This window comes from Antechinus flavipes, chromosome 4 (genome assembly GCF_016432865.1).
Source record: "Antechinus flavipes isolate AdamAnt ecotype Samford, QLD, Australia chromosome 4, AdamAnt_v2, whole genome shotgun sequence".
Classification (NCBI taxonomy): Eukaryota; Metazoa; Chordata; class Mammalia; order Dasyuromorphia; family Dasyuridae; genus Antechinus; species Antechinus flavipes.
The window spans coordinates 357,737,635-357,761,446 of record NC_067401.1 but is presented as its reverse complement, the minus strand read 5'-3'; the positions used below and the strand labels follow the sequence as shown (position 1 = coordinate 357,761,446).

The 23,812-nt window shown below is 36.3% G+C and overlaps 1 protein-coding gene and 1 long non-coding RNA gene across 2 annotated transcripts; both read left to right on the top strand.

Moving 5' to 3' along the window:
- The first annotated feature begins 616 nt into the window (after positions 1-616).
- On the top strand, positions 617-22,880 carry MPC1 (mitochondrial pyruvate carrier 1). Its single transcript, XM_051998092.1, has 5 exons — positions 617-1,068; positions 16,470-16,473; positions 19,201-19,297; positions 21,853-21,985; positions 22,343-22,880. The coding sequence occupies exons 1-5, from the start codon at positions 998-1,000 to the stop codon at positions 22,365-22,367; spliced, it is 330 nt and encodes a 109-aa protein (XP_051854052.1). The 5' UTR covers positions 617-997; the 3' UTR covers positions 22,368-22,880.
- LOC127562410 (uncharacterized) lies at positions 16,598-18,118 on the top strand. Its single transcript, XR_007953674.1, has 2 exons — positions 16,598-17,745; positions 17,803-18,118. It is a non-coding gene; the product is annotated as an uncharacterized LOC127562410 (long non-coding RNA).
- Positions 22,881-23,812: the final 932 nt, after the last annotated feature.

Below are 23,812 nucleotides of genomic sequence, written 5' to 3'. Positions count from 1 at the left end.
GTTATTTAATCCATTTGTCTCAGTTTCCTCATCGGTAAAATGGGAGTAATAGTATCATCTCCCCCATCAGAGTTGTTGAAGCTCAAATTGTCCTTTTAAACCGTAGTTTGTAGTTTGTCATAAACCCGTTTTTAAAATGCTTGAAACTGAAATAGCTTGTTTGCAGTTCACATAGAATTGCAGATATATAACTCCCCCCACCCCAAAAGCTATTTGACAGCTGCTCAGCAGGAGGAGATTGGGCTGGGGAAAGGCACCGCAGCTAGCGGATTCGGCTTTTAGGGTACTCGGGAAGATGAAAACCACGCCACTCGGAGCAGGAGCGGAGGGGTGCAGGACTCCCGGGGGAGCCCGCATTACAGAAGGACAGCCGGCATAGAGTGACTCAGACTGGGTGGGGGAGGAGAAGGAGGAGCCGCAGGACAAGGGCGACGAGCCTGCAAGACAGCTGAAGCCCTCCAAGGGCGCCCTTGAGGGAAGACAAAAGGAACAATAGTAGGGCGGGACAACGGCCTCCTATCAGGCCGCTGATTGGGTATCAGACAGTGCCGCGGTTAGCCAATGAGTGGGGAGTTACTCATTCAGCCAACCCCGGGGAAGTCGCAGAGGCTCTCGCCTCGCCCCCTTTTCCTCCTCTCCTCCGGGCGGGGGAACTGGCTTTCCTTAACAACCTTCAAAGTGGGTTCGGCGGTGCTTTACGGCCCCCTCCCCTCTTCCACCAACGGAGGGGAGGGAAAGGGGTGTGCGGCATACGTAGAACCAATAAGTCGTCCGCTTCCCCCCCTGGGGCTAATCACCCGGGAGACCAGGGAGGGGGAAGGAAGAGGGAGGCTGCCGTAAAGTGAAGGTGGTGCTGTGGTGAGACCGATACAGTGGGAGGTGGAGGAGGAGAGCTTGTAGCCTGTCCGGGCTGGGTCGGTTGTCATTGAGATAGAGCTGAGGAAGCGGCGGGGGTGGCTGCAGAAGAGTGGCAACATCTGCAACAGCAGCAGCAGCCATGGCGGGGGCACTGGCCCGGAAAGCGGCCGACTATCTCCGGAGCAAGGATTTCCGGGACTACTTGATGAGGTGACGACGGAGGGTCCGCGGGTTGGGGAGACGAAACCACTGGTCCCCTTCACGCAGCGATCCCGGAAGGGACGCGTGGGTGACCGCCCCGGCGTGAGACCTGCGTGGCCGCTGGACCTGCCTGGGCTCTAACCTAAGGCTGACTGCTGGCAGGCGAGGGGAGACCCTTCCAGCGTTAGTCGAGCGTTTTCCTCCGGACGCAGCACAGCTCCGTGAGCTGTGCAGCCGGAGTGTCCAGCATCACCTCCTCGTTGGTTTGCTTTATAGATGAGGAAACTGAGGCTCAGAGGCTGCAGCCCTAGTTGGGAAGGCTCAGAGCCGGAACTCCAGTTCGGGCGAGGTGGGCTGCTTTTCCCTCCAGGGGGAACTCATATGCTTGGTGGAAGAGTGAGCCACGAGCCCTGGCTAGGGTCCTCTTTTCCCAACTGTGGAAGCTGCCGCTAGAACTGGGATAACCTCTAGAGGCCGTGAGTCCGACCCTTATTCTATAGACGAGGAAACTGAGGCACTGGAGGCTTAGTGACTCCCCCAAGCATCGAGGGGTTAAGTCCCGGACCCCATCACTAATAGGAGCTGGAGGAGAGATTTAATTTTGGATGTAGAACTGAAACCCGATCATTTTACAGGAAAGGAAACTGAGGAACTGGGAGGCTAAGTGTCAGAGTGGATATAGACCAGAAAGTACTATAGATGGGTGTAGAAAGTACTTAGCGCCCGAGAGTCCTACCTGCTTTTTTTTTACAGAAAAGGGAACTGAGGCACAGTGATCAAGTGACTTATCCTTGGGCACACTACTAAAATAAGTAATTGAGAATGGATTCGATACTGGATATAAACCCAGAAAGCATGTTTAGAGGTCATGAGTCCAACTGAGGCAGGATAAGGTTCGGTGACTTGTCTTGAGTCACACATTTGGTAATCGTTTTAGGCAGGATTTGAACTCAGTTCTTCCTGACCCAAGTCCTAGTGCGCGCTCTCTATGATGGTGAGTGTCCCAAGGGACTGTCCAAGCTTGGGGAGGAAGAAGAGTGAAGAACACGATTTCGGTTTTTGCTTAGTAAGGCTGCTAAATCAATCGGCCTGCCTTCCAACCCCATTCTCAGTAAAAGGATTTGGCCAGGGACCGGGGTCAAATCTTGGACATAGTTGTGGCTGGTTAACTTTTGGCCCTTGGTTGAACACCTTTGCTGGCAGTGTAGAGGTCCAATAGTTGATTGATGTCTGGTCCCATGAGTTTCGTGGGCCCCTAGAGACCTGCCCAGCCTACCCCACGGCTGATAACTAAAATGGCTTGGGTACCTATTTATCTTTTAGATGCTGGGAAAGAAAATTTGTGTGTGCTGTACTTAAGGCCACGTTATCCTAAACTTTATTTTCCTAAGAAAAGCATTGATGGGGGCTGGGAAGGGGATTAAGATAAAATTTATGATTGCTTGTTAACTGATTAGCAATTTTCTGTAATAAGAGGTTCTATTTTGTCTATATCGTCTTGTTGGGCATATTACTGTTGGATGTATAGTCCTGTGAAATAAGTGATAGGAATCATTCTCCATTTTATAGCTGAGATCCTGAAATGTACATTCATTTAATACCAGGTCGCTGACTGGTTATGTTATGAATTTGGATTTGACTTGTTATATTTTGAGGCTTGTGTTGACCTATAGGAGGACTTTCCTGATCTCCTTCCCCCTAGTAGGTGGTATTTCCTTATTCACCTTACTTTGTATTCATTTTGTATATACTTTGCACTTCTTGGTTTTCAAGTTGTATTTTCTCAGTAAAAGTCCTACTTTTTTTTGGTGTGGAGCTGGTTGGACTAGGCCACTATAGATGCTTATCGAATACTTATTGGATTGAATTGAGTGTTCTCTGGATATTGGGTCCTTTGCTCAATGCGGAGATGAGGTTTCCCACTTTGGAGCAGCCAGATCTAGGAAGTGGCTGGAGGCTCTCCATGGAGAATGGAATTAACCTTACTCAGAGCTTGCCAGAATTAGCCAGCTGCTGGCTTTCAGGTGACCACATCAGGTTATGTGACTAGTTTTTTTAGTGTTATAAAATGACACAAGACCTTGATCCTGTTCTTTGTGTGCCCCCTCAGGGAGACTAATTTGGGGTTTGAGGGCAGCTGCTTTGGGCAGCAAACAAATCCTGAGACTAAAAGTAGTAATTGTTTTACATCTACTCTTTAATAGAATTGTACATTAAAATGGAGAGGGGCTTTATTTTGTGTTTAAATTGCCAAACTCTTTATACTATAGACAGTGTTTGTATGAGATATAATTTAGAAGAACTGCCCTTCTTAAGTTCCTTTTTTCCATTTTTTATTTGTTTTCCCTTTTAAATTATAGTGAAAGGGCATTCAAGGTGAAAAGGCCCGTTTGACCTTATCAATTTTCAGCACCTATTTAACTTTCATTTGTAAGCTTTTCCTTTTAGCATATCTAGCACAACTGGTTTTGAAGTTATTACTTAATAAAATAAGGAATCATTTTAGAGCATAAGTAATATGTAGAAATTTTTTTGAAAAATTAATGAGCAGATTTTCTTTATTTAACTGATTTTTAATACAAAAACGTGTAAATTTTTGAAAGAAAATAATATAATATCAATTTGAAGTAATTGTAGATCTCTTAAGAAATGTGATACACCTTCTCTTGTAGAACTATTGACTCTCAATATTTATGTATCCTGCGATGAGAAGTATCAAAAGAAAAAAAATCCAAGAATGATTTTGGATGGTGGGAGCTTTTGTTTCATTTTAAATTTCAAAAATATCTCTAGTGCTTTTGGAGGAAATGGCTTTAAAGTAATGGAAAGAGCCTTTAGTGCTACTTTAGCTGTTTTTGTTTACTTGCCATAATATTTTCTGTAGAATGAGGCCTAATTTGTAATTTGATAGACACTTATAAAATATATTGATACATACGTTATTTTTAAGCTGGAAGAAGTTTGTTAAATGGAAATCATTTAAATAAAAATATTTATTTTTGTTCCTTTGTTATTATTCAGTCACGTTTTAACACTTTGTGATCCTATTTGGGATTTTCTTGGCAAGGATATTGTAGTGGTTTGTCATTTTCTTCTCATCGTTTTATAGATGAGGAAAATAAGGCAAATAGGGTTAAGTAACTTGCCTGAGGTTACATAGCTAGAAAGTGTCTGAGGCCAAATTTCAACTTAATAAGATGATTCTGACTCCAGACTTAGGCTTTCCACTATACTACACCATCCGGTTGTGGGTTCTTTTAGAGTCTACCTATTTCTACTATTAAAGGATCTTACAATTCTATTGAGTCTTTAACTAAATTTTAATTTTAAAGTTGATTGGGGTTTGAGAGGAACACCTCCTTATTTTCCTAGATCTAATTTTTTAATATTAAAAACTGTTAACCCCTGAGAAAATATCTTATCTCACCAATCTTAGCAGGATTGTCCAAATGTTAATAACAGGAATCCTAGATCATTTTGAAAAGTATTCCTTTAACCTTTAGCTGATAGCATAGGTGCTTCTGATGTCAATTGGTGCTCCATATTTTGAGAAGCACTACTTTAACTGAAACCCTTGTTGCTATTTATGCTGTGACTTTTCTGTAACATTATTCATTTGGGTTTCTGAGGCTTTTACCTGCTATTCCTATAATGAGGATGAATTTTTTCTAGGTTGTGCCAGAATTGATTTCATTGTAAGAAGAATCCTATTTTCTATATATTATGGTCAACTGAGACAAAGATTCTAAGTATAGTATTTTGGATATAGACAATAAATGTTTGACTTGAAAAATATAGACAATGATATCAGTACTTTAGGGTTATTCTCATTTTTAATCTTACCAACAACTCTTTCAGGTTTTGTACTACAAATGCTTTCATCTCCTATATAGATTAAGAAAATGAGGCCTAGCTAGGTACCCCTGTAATCTTTAGTGTTTTACAGGAATTTGCATCACTACAATTCCATCTTAAACTAGAACTTTTTTAAAAAGTGTATTTTATAAAAATATTTGTTAAATTGATATTTTATTTGGCCACACAAGACCATCTATGCACAGCCCTCTATTTATGCTGGTTCCCTTGGTTCAGTTATTTTTATGAAAATTATTTCTAGGGTCAACTAGGTGGTGTAGTGGATAGAGCACCAGCCCTGAAGTCAGGAGGATCTGAGTTCAAATCTAGCCTCAGACACTTAATACTTTCTAGCTGTATGATTGTGGGCAAGTCACTTAACTCCAATAGACTCAGCCAAAAAAAAAAAAAGAAAAGAAAAGAAAGAAAGAAAGAAAAGAAAAGAAAATGATTTCTAAATTTTTATGTCTACCCCTAATTTCTTTCCTGAACTCTGGTTTTGCAATGTTGTCTACCTATTGGACATTTTGGCATTTCATTGACACCACTGGTATCACAAACTCAGTATAACCCAAACAGCTCATTGTTTTCCCTTCTCTCTTTCAAATGTCTCAAATTTTTTGACAATGTTACTATTATAGTTATTTAAATTAAATCCTCTTGTCCCCTCTCCTCATTTTAAATTGCCTACTATGTACTAGGTACTCTGCTAAGCATTGAAGATACAAATATAAAACTGAGTTCCTGCTCTCAAGAATTTTACATTCTACTAGGTGAGGTTCAACATATTTTTACAGATAAATAAAAACAGGATATGTGCCCTCTCTCTCCAAACCAACCAAAGGCACTGGGAATAGAGTTGGGGGAGAGGAAAAGGGAGCACTAAGATCACAGTGGTTCTCAAACTTTTGTTTTCAGTATCTTTATCCTATTAAAAATTATTGAGAATCTCTCCAAAGCACTTTTGTTTATCTGGATTATATTTATAGACATTTACCATATTGAAAATAAAAACTATTTGAATTAATAGACCCTCTAAAAGGGTTTCAGAGATCCCCAGGATTCTCTAGACCATACTTTGGGAACCATTGATCTAGAAGAGCCAGGAGCAAACTAAGAATAGAAGAGGGGAGCTGCCGTGGTACACAGTCTGTGAAAAAGCAGAGACAAGAAGAGGGATATAAAACAGCAAGTAGTCCTGTTTGACTGCAGCAGAGAGTACAGAACAGAGAAAGTCTTGTGTAACCAGACAAAAAAAGCAGGCTTGCTCCATGAAAAAAGAGATTAAAGCTGGACAAGATTGACAAATGGGTATGAAGGAGTGGAAAGTAGTGTCCAAGAAAGGAAGCTTTGGCCTTATTCATCACATTCTGAATTGTTGGGATGAGGATGAGAGAAAGAAACACATGCAGCTGCATGGCAGTTGGCAAGATGTTCACAGTACTAGGCCTTGGGGTCTTGGTGGGATGGCTAGATGAAGAATGAAGTTCTGCCCCCATCACCTCTCGCCTGAATTGTTACAGGTTTCCATACCTCTAGTCTTAGCTTCCCCAATCCATCCTCCTTTACCTGCATAGCTTGGTAGAAGCAACCATTAATTATATATGGTATATAATTTTTTAGGATTTGCAAAGCCTTTTCATATATCATCTCACCTTATATTTATAACCTTGTAAAGTAAATGCTATTATTTTTCTCATTTTATAAAACAGGAAATTGAAATTAAGAGGTTAAGTGACATGTGCATCCATGCATAGCTAATAAGTCTCAGAGGTAGTATTTGAACCTACATCTTCTGTGTACCATATCCTTCTCTCACAGTGTCTTACACATAGGATTTGAATAAATGTTTGTTGAATTAAACAATAAAGTAATAGAAGTTGTTGTATATTAGTAAAGAAGCTTTGAAATTTACCTTGAAGAATTCAGCATACTATAGAAGAAAAAGGGAGAGGACTGATTTAGAATTCTAATTCACATCTGATAATTGCAACTATGCGAAAATCACTTGACCTTTTGGTTTCTTCATCTGTAAATTGGAATGACAATACCTTTCATATGGAATTGTGGGCAAAGACCTAAGGAAAGGCTAGCTGCTGTTTTTGAGTTTTTGAGAGACATTAGAGGCAGCTAGGTATCTTAGTAAATAAAGTGCTGGAAGTCAGATGACTCTGGACTCAGGAAGACCTGAATTCAAATGTGACTTCAAATATTTACTAGCTGTGTGACCCTGGGCAAGTAACTTAAACTGTTTGCCTTAACCCACTACAAAGGATATGGCAAACCATTGCAGTGTATTTATCAAGAAAACTTCATGGACATTTTTAGTATGTTATGGTCTGCAGGTCCACCAAGAGTAGAACATGACCGAATAACAATTGCAGATATTGGACAGGGCTTTTTAGAATACAGTATTTTTGGTTTCTTGGGGTTTTAGTGTTCTGTTCTTTATATTTGACCTCTTATTCACCCATATCTCTACCTCCTCCTAGCCCATAATTTTGAAGAATCTAAGTCAAGTAGATTAATTCTGGCTTGCTGATCTGTTTGTCTTTTTCCTCTTTTATCTTTGAACATTCCTTTTCACACTGTGCCTATACCTCTTTGAGGAGAGACAAGAATAGTCATTCTTCCCTTTTCTTTTTTTCTTTTTAGTAAAGAAAGAATAAAGATAAAAAGAAATTGAGGTAGTTCTTTCCTTGCTTAAATTGCTCAAACTAAAGTTAATGATTCTAGATTTGTTTTATTCTCTATAGTACCCTGATTTTGGTAGTTTAGAATTTCAATATGAAAATTTCAAGCTTAAATATGGAAAAAGATTCTTAAGAGATAGAGTTTCTCTGGTGAGGCCCAAATTGTGTAATATACACTTAAAAATTAAATAATTCTTTGTATTATATACCTGTAAATAAATCTGAAGTAAATGTGGTTGATGATTTCATCATTCTCAAGTGTATGTGCTATGCTAATTTTAGCTGCCAAGTTTCCACAGTATCCTCAAGAACATATTGCTGTGTTCTAGATTAGAGGTCAGGATAAATAATAATGAGAGACAATTCTGAGACCTTTCCAATATCAGCAAGGTCATTAAAGAATTCAAAGGATGTACAGTGTAAATACAGTTAACATAAGGAAAAGCAGCATAATGAAAAGAAACAACTTATATTCAGGAGGTCCAGATTTTAGTTCAAAAACCATTTTGAAATGGTTTCAAAAATTACTAGTTATGTGAATCTTTGTGATCCTTTTGTGATTTTTTTTTTCCATTTTCTCCAGTTTTTTTTTTACAGATGAGAAATTGAGGCAAACAAGAAAAATTGACTTGTTCAGGATCACAAAATTAGTAAGGCTTATTTGAATTCAGGAAGATGATCTTCCTGACTCCAGGCCTGGCACCCTATCCACTGTTGCCTCAGCTAGGTAAATATGGACAAGTAATATTTCTCTGAGCCTTAGTTTCATTCCTATAAAGAAAACTATTTGTAAATCATAAAGTATCATAACTAATCTACCTTTTTGGCTTCAGGAACAATAGGCCTATTTCATCATTTTTTCTGTCCTTTATATACAGGTCCTATCTCTTACACTCTCATGCTTTATCAAAACTCATCTTGAAACAGGTACTGGAGTTCAAATTCTCTTAAAATTCTTTGCTTATACCGAATTTTACAAAATTTAGAATAATTCATTAACTGGTACTCCCTTTCTGCCGAGTTCTTCATTAGGTGCATATTTAAGCCTGTTCACCCCCATTTAGTTGGAAGAAAAGATGGCTGTTGTGAATGAGAGATGAATAGATTACAGTATCCTTATGGTGGGAATTTTCAAATTTCTGAGAATCACAGATAAAATTCACTGTTGGGAGAGGATTGTGGGAAGAAAGTGGAATAGGTCAGAAAGCTTTTGGCTCTCCAAATTTCCTCCATTGAATAAGAGGGAACATAGAATGATGGAAATAAAACTAAAGTTCAGGTAAAGCAATTGTTCTCTTAAGACAACCTAAGAAGACCCCAGAAGAACTGACCTCTGAGGGGCAGAGTTCTGTCTTAGTGTAGTGCAAACACCTCTTGCCCAACTCTCTGGAATCAACAAGTCCTGGGGGCAGCTGGCTTGGAAAACTTTTTTTCTCACAGGCTGTGTAGGGTCTGACTGCTGAGTACCCTAGCCTAGAGTAGAAGATTGAAGGACCTTCCACTGTTGAGGAATGACAAAAGCCCAGCTGTCCTGACTAGAGCCATCCTGACCTGGGCTGCTGCTATTGGGGAGAAGGAGCTAGCACTCACCTGGTGAGTACAGTAGCAGAGAGGTCAAGACCCTGCTGCTATGGGCACTTGCAGGTGAGCAGTCCCTGGTTTCAATTCTAGGAAAGAGAGGACAACTGTAGTTGGCAGTCATCAAAGGGACTACAGGAGCAAGAGTCATTTATGGGACAGTAGGGCTTGGGGTTTTAGCCATGATGTTAGAGTAAAGAGGAGAGCTCTGGAATAGACCACAGAAAAATAATAGTAAGAAGGACCTGAGGCTTGGGCATTATTTCCCTTACCTTGGGATTAGAATTTGATCACACCAATTGCTGCTAAAAATAAAAAAACAAAAGAAAAAAAGAATAAAAATGATTAAGCAAAGGAGAAAGAATCTAATTATAGGTAGCCAGTATGGGGATAGAAAAGATCAAAGTTCATAATTGGAAGAAAATAATGGAGCTTTAAAAAACCACTATTTTTTTTTTTAGTAAGAAAGATCAAATAGTACCAAGTACCAAAAGATTTCTTAGAAGATTTTGGACTTTAAAAATCAAGTAAGAGAGTTTGAGGAAAAATTAGGGAGAAAAAAAATTATGAAAAGAAAGTCAACTAACTTGAAATAGAGAATTAAAAACTTAAGGAAGAAAATAAAATAATTCCTTGAGAACCTGAATTGAGCAAAGGGAAGCTAATGACTTTTTAAGACACAAAGAAATAATAAAATCAAAATAATGAAAAAAAGAGAATATGAAACATTTCATCAGGAAAATAACTAATTTGGAAATCAGATCGAGGAGATATATTTATATAAGAATAGTTGGACTGCCTGAAAATTATGGAAAAGAAAAGAATCTTGATACAGCATTACAAGAAATCAATAAAAATTTCCCTGAAATTCTAAAACTTTTAGATAAAAAGCAGAATAGAAAAAATCTATTACTCACCATCTGAAAGAGATCCCAGGAACTCTGAAAACTTCAGGGAATGGTATAGTCAAGTTTCAAAGCTCCTATGTTAAGGAGAAAATTTGGGAGCAATGAGGGGGAAAAGACTAAGAATAGTTTACTTAGCAAAAGAAGTTAACTATGATCCTGAGTGGGAAAAAAAATCAGTATTTAAGAAACAAAGACTTTCAGATATTTTTAATAAAAATAGCAGAACCTAAGGGAAAATTTGATATATAACATCTAGGAGAAATAAAGTGAACATATAAGTGACTCAATAGATCAAACTGTTTACTTCTTAAATATGAAAAAATTATTAGTAGTTTTGTGACTCATTTTCATTTGGATAGTTTAAAAGAAAGGCTTGAACTGAGCAGCTAAGTATGAATGAGATAATTCTTAAACCTATATAAGGCTAGGGAGGTAAAAAGGAGCTAGCAACTTTTACAAATGAGATAAGAAAGGAAAAATAGATACAAAAGAAGCTAGTAGGGAGAAGGCTGAGAATGCTGAAACCTTACTCTCATTGGGAATGGGTTAAAGAGAAAACAACATACATCGAAGAATATAAAAGTCTTCTAAATTCAGAAAGAAGAGAACAAAGAGATAAGGTTTTAAATTTACAAAGAAAGAAGGAAATAGGATAGGGGAATATAAAAAGGGCGTGTAGATTAATGAGAATGAAATAATATATATTTAGAAATACATAAAGATCTAAATTCAGAAAGAAATGGAGAGGGAGTCTAGGTTAAGTAATGGGAGGGCAAGGTGAAACAAATATAAGTAAAGGTCAGGAGTCAGATGGGATAGGAAACAAGAAAGGAAGAAAATAAACAAGTAATTATATTTTAGAATATGAATTGGATGAATTCACCCATAAAATGGAAACATTAAAAATTTGAATAGATTGTTTTCAGGAAATGTTATAAAATGAGATATACACATAAACTTAGAGATCAGGAGTCAAATTTATTATGTCAAAAGAAAAAGCAGGGGATAGTAATCATAATCTCAGATAAACTTAAAATAGATTTAATCAAAAGAAAATAAGGAACACCACATTATCTGTCAGCCTATTTAAAATAATTAGATAGTGTAAGGTTGGAAAATTGCTGTGGTTAAGAAACGAGTTGGTAGATTTAGAAAAATCCAAGAAGAACTTGGATTGTAAAGGAAGATGCTATCCACTTTTATAGAAATAGAGGACAAGAGGAAATGCACTTAGTATGGTCTTAAATACATGCATGTGAATGTATATAACTGTTTGATTATAGATATGCATAGACATATCTGTATTATCTCTAACCACACTTAATTGTAGCTTTCTTGGGAGGAGGGAGGAGGAAGAATAAAGTAAAAAGGGCATAGCAGATCCAAAGAAAAAACTTGAGGTAGTGGAGAAAAAATGTACAGTTCTGAACACAATATATGTGTGGTATTTTTTGTATAGGCTTTCTTGAAATGGAAATTTATTGCTTTATATTTTAAATCTTTGCTATGTTTTGCTATGCACATGACGATGTATTTTTACTTATTTTGTATTTAAGTTTAAGATTTTAAATTTAAAAAAAATTACTCTTGAGCGCTAAAGCATATCTACCCTTAATATCAGAGACTAGTTTCTTTTTACTTTGACTGAAAAAACAGAATGAAATAAACTCCCTCTTTTTTACTATCTGATCAATTATCTAATTTTGTTGATTTTCCTATTAGTGTATCTTTTTGTGATCCTTTTCTTTTTCCTTGGTCTCTCTACTAGCATCTTCGTCAGCTATTAGAATGTTAAAACAGCATTCTTACAACCTTTCTTGTCTTGTCTCCTCTTTCTCACATGCTTCTGTCAAACTATCTTATGCACAGATTGGACATATGCCTTTTCTTAAAACCTTCCACTGATCCCTCGTTTGCAAGTAGAATTGGCATCACTCCTTAACCTACTACTTAATGACCTCTACAGTTTGCCTTGCCCACTACATCCTGCCTATTTCATGTTTCTATTACTATGTATTCTATAGTATTTTAGCCAAATTGTACTACTTAGCTTTCCCTTATACATACATGTACTTTCCTCCCATTTACTGATGTTTTTCCTTCTTCACCCTTTTTTCTCTTCCTCTGTCCTGCTTTTTCTGCCTGTTAAATTCCTACCATCCTTTAAAAACCAAATTGAATGCTGTTGCTTCATGAGACTTTCTACCATTTCCCCCCTAGTTAATGATAACCTTCATTCCCCCATAGAACTTGGTGCTTTTATACACTTATGTAAAGTTTTTCTTTTTCTTTTTGCTGAGGCAGGGTTAAGTGACTTACCCAGGGTCACACAGCTAGGACGTGTTAAGTGTGATGCCAGATTTGAACTCAGGTCTTCCTGACTTCAGGTATGGTGCTATCCACTGTGCCACGTAGCTGCCCCTTATGCAAAGTTTTATACTTTAGTTGTTTATATATACAGTCAATCCTCAACATTCTTGCATCTGTGGCAACTTTAAGCACTGGGGTGACTTTATTAGTAACTTCATTTTCATTTTTAAACTATCAAACATCCTGCCTTCCCTACTGCCTCTACTCCAGTAGCACCATGGAAATGGGGCCTAGGACTTATCCAAGGGATGTGCTTTTTATTAGATAACAAATAGTTCGAACAGAGATCAGAGATGGGTGGTTTCCCCCTTTTCCTTTTTTTTTGCCTCGGGGTTCTTCTGACTTTGCAGTTTTTCCCATTTTCCTTCCCCTCCCTGGACCCTAGCATTGCCTCTTTTTCTTCCCTGCATTTTATGGGTTATTTCATGTTTACTGCATTAAGAAAAGTGCATATTACCAGAATTAATGTTTTGTTACAAAGAATTATCAAAAAAATGTAATTTTAGCAATCTCTAACAAAAGATTCGTTTTTGGGAGTTGAAGATTGAGTATACTTATTTGTGTTAGTATAATTTCATCCTAGACTGTAAATTTGTTGAGGACAAGGATACATGTTATCTAAACTATCCCTTTCTAGCTTTATCCTATATATAAAATAGTCATTTTATATATTGCTTCTTTGGTAGAATATTACAATTATTTCTGGAAAAGAAGCTAAATACTTAAACCATTCTATCATTTGCTATTTAAACTCTTTGGAAACTCCAAACTTCCCAGATGGTTAGAATATTCTGAATTTATTCCACATACTTAGGATTCCAAGGTATTAATCCCCAGCTTCATCTTGCTATTCAAAATATGGTTACCAAAAATCTCCTGATTGTTAAAAAAACAAAACAAAACAAAAAAAACTTCATGTTGCCTAATTTTTCGTTCAAACATAAAAGAGGTAGCCATGTGTATACTTAGTGACTATGTGCATGTTTGGAGGAGGGGGGGTGATCAGAAAGAATCAGGATAACTGATCTAGAAGGAATCTTAGATCACACATGTGCACGCGCGCGCGCACATACACACACATACACACACACTAATTTTGCAGAGGAAAGGGAAATAAAGATTCCAAACAGTTAAATGGTTTGTTCCTAAAGTCACATTGTCAATTAGTAGCAGGGATAGCAATTAGTAGAACCCAAGTGTCAAGATCTATGTTCTTTCCCTTATATCATGTTGCCTTTCTCTAGAAATAGGTCCCTGACACACAACAGCAAGTATTAGTGGCTTCTTCTAGCAGTAACACCTACTAAAAAGATAATCATAGTCACACACTAAATCCAAAAAATATTTTAACTTACTTCCTGGGGCTCTCAGGATAGAATAACTGGGCAACATACTATTTTCTGATTTAAATAAGTGGCCTGGATCTCCCCATACAGAGATTAGATGTAGAGTTAAAAGAATGTTTTTGTGCTGTTGTAATCATCATTTTACAGATTGCACTTCCCCCCTACCCCCCTCCCAAATTAGTAGTACTTATTTTAGTTCTCTTTGAGAGAGAGAATTTGGAAGCATTTCTCTGAGATGATTCATGTACAGATATTAAATAATCATGCTGACCCTATAAAATATGCCTGCATTCATTTTTTGCACAGTGATTCTGATCTTTGCTGTGAGTTGATTTTCCTTCCCCAGTTGATTATTAAGAATTAGCATAATAGTAGTGGTGGAAAAGGAATGTATTCAAATTTTTCAGATTCCTAGCTACTTGTAACCATTTTTGTTTTGTTATTTTTATTTAAATGACTCCAGGTCACGTATTTGCAGTATCATTTTCATACATATACTTATATGCATCAGTCAGTATATTCTTCCTCCTCAAATTAGCTTATATTTGCTTATTTGCATACATGTTCTATTCTACCACCACTATCCCTGAAATAGAATATAAGGTAATTGAGGTCAGGGACTGTTTCACTTTTGTGTTCAAGTCCATGATTCCTGGCATATTTTGGAGACTAGACATGGCAAATGCTTAGCCAAATATATGTTAAGTTGTATTCATTTATATAGCTCTTTGAAAACTATTGCAATATTCAAAGCACATATATGTGTAAAAATGTATATACATGTATAATTTACATTTACTTGATATTTGCAGCAACCCTCTAAGATCGGCAGGACAAGTATTAGTGTCTTCATAGTTTAAAACCACAACTAAAGGCTCTTAGTTCAAAGTCAAGCCCCTTATTAGTGGAAAAATAGAGACTGGTACTCAAGTCTTTCAGGTCCTGAGTACAGAGAACCCTCATTTTTAAGACCATGATTGCTGCTTTACTGTGCATAAAAGTTGGCAGTTACCAAAAGTTACAGTTACCAAAGTTCTTACAGATTGCAGATTTGGAGTTAGAAAAATTCTTCTTCAGAGCAAGTGTAATCCTATAAGCTCATCCCTGGCAGTTGAGAAGGAATCCATTTACAGTAGAAGCCCCCGCAAGGAAATTGAGCAGGGATGGTCAACCACTGCAACACACTTGTTCAGATTCTGTGTGAAAAAGCATATTTTCCATATAACTGTGAAATACACAGCTTGTTTTCCTGTCCTGTACCCCATATTGATAGTTATGTAGGAAACATAATTTTATGCTGGACAAGCATATTTGGATTGCTTGTGTTATAATAATGGTTCATGGTTCTTTTGACTAGATGGGCACTTGGATAGCACAGTGGACTTTAGAACACCATGCCTAGTTTCATCTTTGTGAGTTCAAGTCTGGCCTTAGACACTAGCTGTTTAACTCTGGGCAAGTTATTTAACCCTATTTGCTTCAGTTTCCTCATCTATAAAATGAACTGGAGAAAGAAATGGCAAACCATTTCAATAGCTTTACTAAGAAAATCTCAAATGGAGTCAACAGAGTCAGATGTCACTGAGAAACACTATCCACCAAAAGTTCCAGTTAGATCACCTTGTGGGATCTTATACTTTAATTGGTTCCCTCTCACCTGCTGGACAGTGTGCTGTGTTTGAATTTGTTGGGAAACAGAATTTTTGTCATTTCAGTTCTGTCTCTATAGATAGTATGGTTCAGTTATTCTGGTGCACTTGAAATAACTGATAGCAAAGAAGTTTAATGGAAAGACTGACAACCTTGGAATTTTTGGATGAGGTTCAAATCTTAGTGTTATCTTTTGATATGTGGTGACTTTAGGCAAAGTCACTTTACTTCTCTCCACCTCAGTTCCCTCATCTGTAAATGAGGAGCCTTACTAGATGACTTTCAAGGTCCCTTCTAACCCTAATATATGGTCCTCTAAAAATATGAACCCTGTTTGAAATGTGCTTTTTAACTAACACAGTCGAACACTTTTACTTATGAGGATTTCTACTCACTGAAATCTAATATTGATAAACAAATTAAAATTGAATGGGTTGGGAACACATTTCTGAGAATATTCTCTAAATATCAATTTTATTTTGTTCTTTATTACTTTGTTGTAATCACAGAAATGTTGAGGGTGGAAGTAGAAATACAGAAGTATAACAAGCAGTTATTTCAGAAGTGAAAATACGGTATAAAATTTAAAATTTGTTCTAAATATTGAGTTTTGGCCATTTCCTCCATGTTATTACTAAATTAGGAGAAATTAAGTTGATTTTTGTTATAGAACAACAAAATGCAGTTATAGTGTGATTATAAAGCTATTAGAATCTACTTTTATGGGATATCTTTTCATAATAAGTATTTCTCATATGTGAAATAGTAACATTTTACAGTTGCCACCTCTAGATAACATAAATATGACTTTTTTAAAAGCACCCTCCAAAGAAACTAAAAGAATGCTTGATCGATACAGTTACAACAGTTGTATAGATATACCTGTGAGGTTAGGATTAAGTCATAGATCTATTTATTTTTCATGAAAGCAACTGATCTTAATGTTTTGTTTTATTTTGTCTTTTTCCATGTTTCTCCTGCTTGAACCTCGTTGGCCACTCATAAAATAGTACGGTAAGAAACCTGTTTGTACTTCATTTCAGGGATTTACAGATTTACTTCATTTTCAAAGTTATGGACACGTGACCTGGCTTCCTTTGCCTGAGATAGCATATCTAATCACCTTGACTGGTGAGTTATGGATTAAATGTGTCCCCAGTTTTACTCCTTTTTCTTGTTTAGTCCAATCTGTCCTCTAAGTTCTGAGAAGTGATTTCCATATAGTAATTTTTCCCCTGCTTCTTCCCCTAGCTTACAGTAGTTTCCAATTTTACTGATTAGCTGAAGTCTCAAACCAGAAAGGTCAGACAAAAATTTCACAGAAGTATTGCCATGACTATACTTGAGAATCATTATCTAAAACATTATACCATATATTACAGCATCAACTCTTTTAACACAAACATATCCACTCCAGAATTATGATTCTATGAGTTTTTTTTATCTTAAAATGTTTCTGTTCTGAAATGCTATTTATAAAATTCCTTATTTTTCCAGAAATTCTGGTTGCTGAATGTATTTTGTGAGTGAACATAGATCTTACATATATAAGAAAAGAAATCAGATACGGGACCCATGTATAGTAAAACTAAAAAAAGGTTGGCTGATTTAAGGGTCCAGAAATGAGATTGCTTTTATCTTTAATTTAGCTCATTGGTAAAATACATACACACACATACACACATACACATAATTTGGAGTGGATACTAAACCTAAATAAGTTTGTGTACACATAAAAAAGAGTAATTTTGAGAATAAATACCTTTTGTTTCTAGCAATAGAAATTAAGTTATTTTTACTGCCATATCTCTCCATTAAATTATATGTGTTTATGTGCATATAAATATGGGTTTATGTATATGTACATAAACATAAAAACATTTGCAAAGTAGGTTTCCAAAAATTATGCTTTGGATGATCAGCCTTAACAAAAACATAAACACTGCAGTTTTGTAAAATGAATTGTAGAAATCTTTTGTGCTTATTTCTCCATGTTTATCCTGAAGGTAAAAGGTAATGCCAACTGTATTTGTCTACATTTATGTGATTTGGGATAGTAATTGCTTTATCTATACAACAAAAATAGACAGCTTCAAAATAGCAGTAAGTTTTACAAACTTTCCTTCTCCTTCATTGTAGCTATTTTATCAACCATAAGTCTTGGAAACATCAGCTTAAAAAAAATTGGGGGGCCATCTCTGCTTCATTTCACCAGAACTCACAGCACAGTATAATACAGCTATTTTTTGCCAACTCTTGACTTGGGTTATCTCAGGGGAGAATAAGGTGTAGAGTCACAGCCTTTGCCAACTCTTGACTTGGGTTATCTCAGGGGAGAATAAGGTGTAGAGTCACAAGCTGTAGGCCTTTTCTGTCTTAGCAGCAGCATGGGTGGCAGGAAGCAAATCAGCACCACATCCCAGGGAAGGCCACCAGTGCTGGCAGCATCTGCCAGGCAGGCGCACTAGATCTGCAAGTATCCTTGAGTTCCTCAACAAAGTAGTCACTTGGAGAGTCAATAAAGAAGGTAGCAGAAGAAGAAAGATGCAACAGGAAAAAAAAAGGAAAATAAAATAACTCAGGTGGAGAAAGGCATGATGACAAAAAGAAAGACAAAATGATAGAGTTGGAAAAAAGAATGTCCAGGAAAAGATGTGGGAGGGGAGGAAGAAAGCCTGGGCAAATTGGTGGGAAGCTGAGGGAGGGGAGGAGGAGAAGGAAAATAAAAGATGACCAGAGAATGCTTATGCAAATTATAAGGAAATTTAGCAGTAAATCTGGCAAGATAATAATACCCTACCATACAAGCCAGGTGACCATCAGACCCCTTTCCATCATGGAGATTTTATGATAAAAGGTTACTTTTAAACCAAATCTGTCTTTTCATAGATTCTTTTTACTCTAATAAATAGTGGCCTTAAAAATCAAGTTTTTAGAGTTTTTTGTTCTTTTAGGGTTTTTTCCTGATATTTGCCAGTTACTTCTGTGTTGGTAAAAATAGCAAAAATTAATGCTAATTTAAAGTAAAATATCCACCATTATTTTGACCAAATGTCTAAAAAGTTTCTAAAGAGCTTTGTGACTTCAAATTGAAAACAGTCATTGGTCCTAATAGTATATTAATAGTATTAATTTAAATAAATTATTTTTGTTATTTAAGCAAAATTTTTAAAAATTGTACAATTGAGAACTGGAGGTATTGGAGGTAATACTTTGAAGTTCTTAAAATTTCACAGGAGTATCACATGTAAGAGCTAGAAAATAATTTCTACTACTTAAGAAAGTATGTCCACTTTAGATTGTATATTTAAGGTATAGTCATCAGGATAAATGTGTAGGTTGAAACCCCATAAGACTAAGTTAAAGGATTATATTTTTCCAAGACATGAGATTGAATATGTTAGTTAAGAGGTTGAAAAATTTTCATTCCTTCTCAATTTTTAAATATGACGTAGGATGATTTAATTATGTTCTGCTTGAAAATTGGATGAGTTCCCAAAGCCTTTTCCTGCCCTAGCATAAGAATATGAGATCTTTAAGCCCATGTTTATGTACTTTAGCAACTAAATGTCTAAATATTTTACACCTTTGAAGTAATATGCTAGTAATTAAGGAAGATAGATTTAGATGTAATGACATTTTAATGCTAATGTTACTTTTGCAAAGTAGGAAATATTTTAACATTTCATAGTTTTAACTTCATTCTTCTTCCTCCTTTTTTGTTTTTTCATCATTTTATAGCACTTTTGGGGACCAGTGGCCAATTGGGGACTTCCCATTGCAGCCTTCAATGATATGAAAAAATCTCCAGAGATCATTAGTGGCAGAATGACATTTGGTAAGAATGTGGCATTTGAGTAATTAGAAAATTAGACATGATTTACTATGAATTTCCTACTTGTTTTATGCTACAACGTATCAAGTTAGAAATACAATTTGATGTATATTTCTTTTCCTGTTCAGGAAGAAGGGCATTGGGGGTATAAATTGTGGGATTTTTTTTAAAAAAGAATATTTTATAATATATTTTGTATCATTTAGAATTTATGATCCCACTTTCAAACAAAGTTTATGTTGTTATTTAGTTTGTTTTATAATATTCAGTAAGATTTAACACAGCAACCATTTTTAATAGAAAATGGCCCAGAGATAGTATTGACACAGGAAACGTTTTACTCCATTTTAAACATTTTGATTACATTTTCCTTCTTAAATATGCTTTTAAGAACTGAATTGACTTTGAACATCAAGTAGATTGAAATGATGAATGGGTATTATACTGTCTTTTATCACACATTAAAGACTTCATCTTTGCCATAAAACTTGAAAATGTTAAAATTAAGTTAAGATTATTTAAAACCTTGATTACAGCTTTTTGAATTGGAAGAGATCTTAAAGACTTTGGAGTCTAACCAACTCAGTCTGAGATTCAAAGATTAAATGATTTACCCGTGATCATACAATCAGTGGAAGCTCTTGGTTCCGAAGACAACTTAAGAATTCATTAATTTCATTTAATTAATTAATTCATTAATCATTTTCATTTCATTAATCATGAACCCCATTTTCTTTCTTTTTTTTTATTATAGCTTTTTATTTACAAGATATATACATGGGTAATTTTTCAGCATTGACCATTGCAAAACCTTTTGTTCCAATTTTTCCTTTCCTTATCCCTTCCCCCTCCCCCAGATGGCAGGTAGACCAATACGTGTTACATATGTTAAAGTATATGTTAAATACAATATATGTATACATGTCCATATGGTTATTTTGCTGCACAAGAAGAATCAGACTTTGAAAATAATGTGTACTTAACCTGTGAAGGAAATAAAAAACGCAGGTGGACAAAAATAGAGGGATTGATAATTCTATGTAGTGCTTCACACTCATTTCCCAGAGTTCTTTCCCTGGGTGTAGTTGGTTCTATTCATTATTGAACAAATGGAGCTGATTTGGTTCATCTCATTGTTGAAGATAGCCACGTCCATCAGAATTGATCATCATATAGTATTGGTGCTGAAATATATAATGATCTCCTGGTTCTGCTCATTTCACTCAGCATCAGTTCGTATAAGTCTCTCCAAGCCTTTCTGAAATCATCCTGTTGGTCATTTCTTACAGAACAATAATATTTCATAAGATTTATATACCATAATTTATTCAGCCATACTCCAACAGATGGGCATTCACTCAATATTCCGTTTCTATCCACTGCAAAAAGGGCTGCCACAAACATTTTGACACATACAAGTCCCTTTCCCTTAAGATCTCTTTGGGATATAAGCCCAGTAGTAACACTGCTGGATCAAAGGATATATGCACAGTTTGATAACTTTTTCAACATAGTTCCAAATTTATGAGCCCCATTTTCATAGGATTATTTAGCTTTATAACAGAATTTCTGAACCTGGGGGCTATAAACTTGTTTTTTTAAAAATATTTTGTAGTCTTATTTCAATATCATTGGTTTCCTTTGTAATTTTGTATATTTTATATTATTCAGAACATTCTGAGGAGGAGTCCAAGAGCTTCACCAGATTGACAGCAAGGGGCAGGAGGGAAGAGAGATGTTTGTTCAATTGTTTTAGATGCTCACGTGGGGTTTTCTTGGCAGAGTTACTGGAGTGGTTTGCCATTTCTTTCATCTTTCAGATGAGGAAGCTGAGGCAAAGAAGCTTGAGTGATTTCCCAGCTATTAAGTATTTGAGGTCAGATTTGAGTTCAGGAAGAGGAATCTTCCTGACTGGGCCCGACCTCTGCTTCTGGTGCCGTCTCATTGCTGAGAACTTTTGCTGTATTTTGTTAAGGGACTAGGAGGTTCAAATCTAACTTCATTGCATTGTCATGTTGAAGAAATGGAAGCTGCCAGGGATTGAATAACTTGCTTAGGACAATTTAGGATTAAATACGGAATGTCAGCATAAGTTTCCTGGGCATGAGCACATGCAGGTGCACTCCTACACACAATTTAAGAAAACCTTGGCCTCCAAGCATTCACAGAGCAGCTCCTTCATAGGACTCATGTTACATTGTGTCTGGGTGTGATTGAAAAGCAGTAGTCCCCCTGCTTCTAAGACAGTGACCTGCCCGCGGCTGGGAGGGGGGTCAGCTGAGAGCTGGCAGCCACCTATGAGAAGTGCTTGTGGGAAACTTCCTGCTGCCTGGCCAGCTCACAGCTTCTCTTTTTTTAAAATTTTTTTATTATAGCTTTTTATAAGATATGTGCATGGATAATATTTCAGCATTGACAATTGCAAAACCTTTTGTTCCAATTTTTCCCCTCCTTCCCCCAGATGGCAGGTTGACCAATATATGTTAAATATGTTAACGTATAAGTTAAATACAATATATGTATACCACAGCTTCTCTTCTGCTGCTTGTTTTGCACAGCCCTCTGTTGTTACTCTTTGGCCTTCATGAGATTTGCCTATAAGGTACAACCTCGCAACTGGCTCCTCTTTGCCTGCCATGCCACGAATGAAGTTGCCCAGATCATCCAGGGAGGCCGGCTTGTCAAATACCAGTAAGTCATTTGTTTAGGAGGGAAAAGAAAGAATCTAAATCGGAACTCCTGCAGCAGGCTTGGTTAGATATTTGCCAGATGCAGTAGGGCCCTTTTATAGGCAGGAGACAGGGCCAATTAAGTGCTGAGAGTTTCATTCAAATCTTGGCAAACATTACTGCAAGGTTTTTTATGATACATTAACTTTGTGAAGTTTTTTTTTTTTAAACAATCCAGACATTCTGCATTTTTATTAAATTGGGAATTTTAATGAATATATGTTTAAAAGTGCTATTCTTGTTTGGGTTTGAATTGGACTCAAATATTAGATGATTGCCATATGATCTTGATGCTCACTGATTTTCTTTTTCTTTACAGGATGACTACAAAAGCCTCTGCATAACAATGGGAGGGAGATTGTACCCTGCTGCATTGACAGCATTTCCAGTGACAGCTGCTGAGACACAGATTCTATCACACATGGTCTTGTTAAGGAAGACAAACAACATCTTTTCATTAGCCAGAATTACTTCTTTAGAAAGAGCCAAGAGTACCTAAAATAACTCTTTGCTGCCTTACAAATACTTAACATATTCTCTCTTTTTAAAGAGTGGTTCCAATTATGCAACTAATTTAATGGTCTCAATGATGGTTTTAATCTGAAATAATATGTATATTAGCTCTTGATCACGGAATTTATCTTATGAAAAACTGAAGAGAACAAAGCTTGTAACTTCGAGCACTTAGGTACACAGAAAATTTGGTTTGTCTTATAATAGTCACAAGGCAGTATTTGGCTGCACATGTGTTTTATTTCCTATGAAATAATTATTGAACCAGTTATCTGTGTACTTCCATGCAGTGTGTATGGTCAAAATGCTGTATCTTAATTGCAATAAATCATTGAAACATTAAATTTCCTCTGAGGATGTTAACTTGGAAACTTCTCTGTTCTCCTCCTTGAGTTTTTTCCAACATTTAACACCACTGAATGGTATAGTACCTGAGCAGAAAAGTAAGTCTAAAGAAGTACATTCCAAAAATGAGAGACAGCCCATATGCATGCACAGAGGTAGGAGAAGGAAAACCCATGAAGATTAGGAGAATAGGTTCCATTTTTGCTACAACAAAGTCTGTGAACAAAAAAGCAAAAACAGCCCTTCCCCTTAAGGAACTTAGATTCTCAGAATACACATAAACAGATAATCTACCAAATATATGCCTGAGGAAATGGGAAAGTAGCCTTAGGAATTTTCCTGGAGGAAGTTACACTTGATCTGACTTGCAAAATTTTACTTCTACTTCTCTAATTTCTGTCCTGTTCTCTCCAGCTGTAGTATCACCGCCGAAGTTCAGACTCTCATTACTTTGAAACTATACTATTGGGGTTGCTTCCAGATTGGTCTCTCCAACCTCATCTAATTTCAATCTATTACACAGTTGCCAAAAAAATTTCTACAAAGCTCATATTTGACTATATCCCTTCCTTTCCCTGCTCTCAAACCTTCAAGAGGGTCCCTATTGCCTCTAAGATGAAATGTAAATTCCTTAATCTGGCACTTAAGACTGTCCAAAGTCAGATTCCAACCTACCTTTCTAGCCTTTTTCACTTTGCTATTTTTATATACACTTATATATGATATACACAAATCAAAAAGACTATTAACTATCCCTCCAATTAAGTTTGGAAGAATAGTTAATAGTCTTTTTGATCTACTCTTGTGCATATCACAGACTCGCTCCCATTCCTGAAATGTGATAGATAGATAGATAGATAGATAGATAGATAGATAGATAGATAGATAGATATATCTCATATATAATATATGATTATAAATATATAATATA

Bases quoted from the DNA above. Each gene is read 5' to 3' on its own strand.
- MPC1 (XM_051998092.1), top strand. From the start codon at position 998: ATGGCGGGGGCACTGGCCCGGAAAGCGGCCGACTATCTCCGGAGCAAG. The intron at 19,298-21,852 runs GTAAGAATGTGG...TGTTTTGCACAG, and splicing joins TAGTGGCAGAATGACATTTG to CCCTCTGTTGTTACTCTTTG. The intron at 21,986-22,342 runs GTAAGTCATTTG...TTTTCTTTACAG, and splicing joins GGCCGGCTTGTCAAATACCA to GATGACTACAAAAGCCTCTG.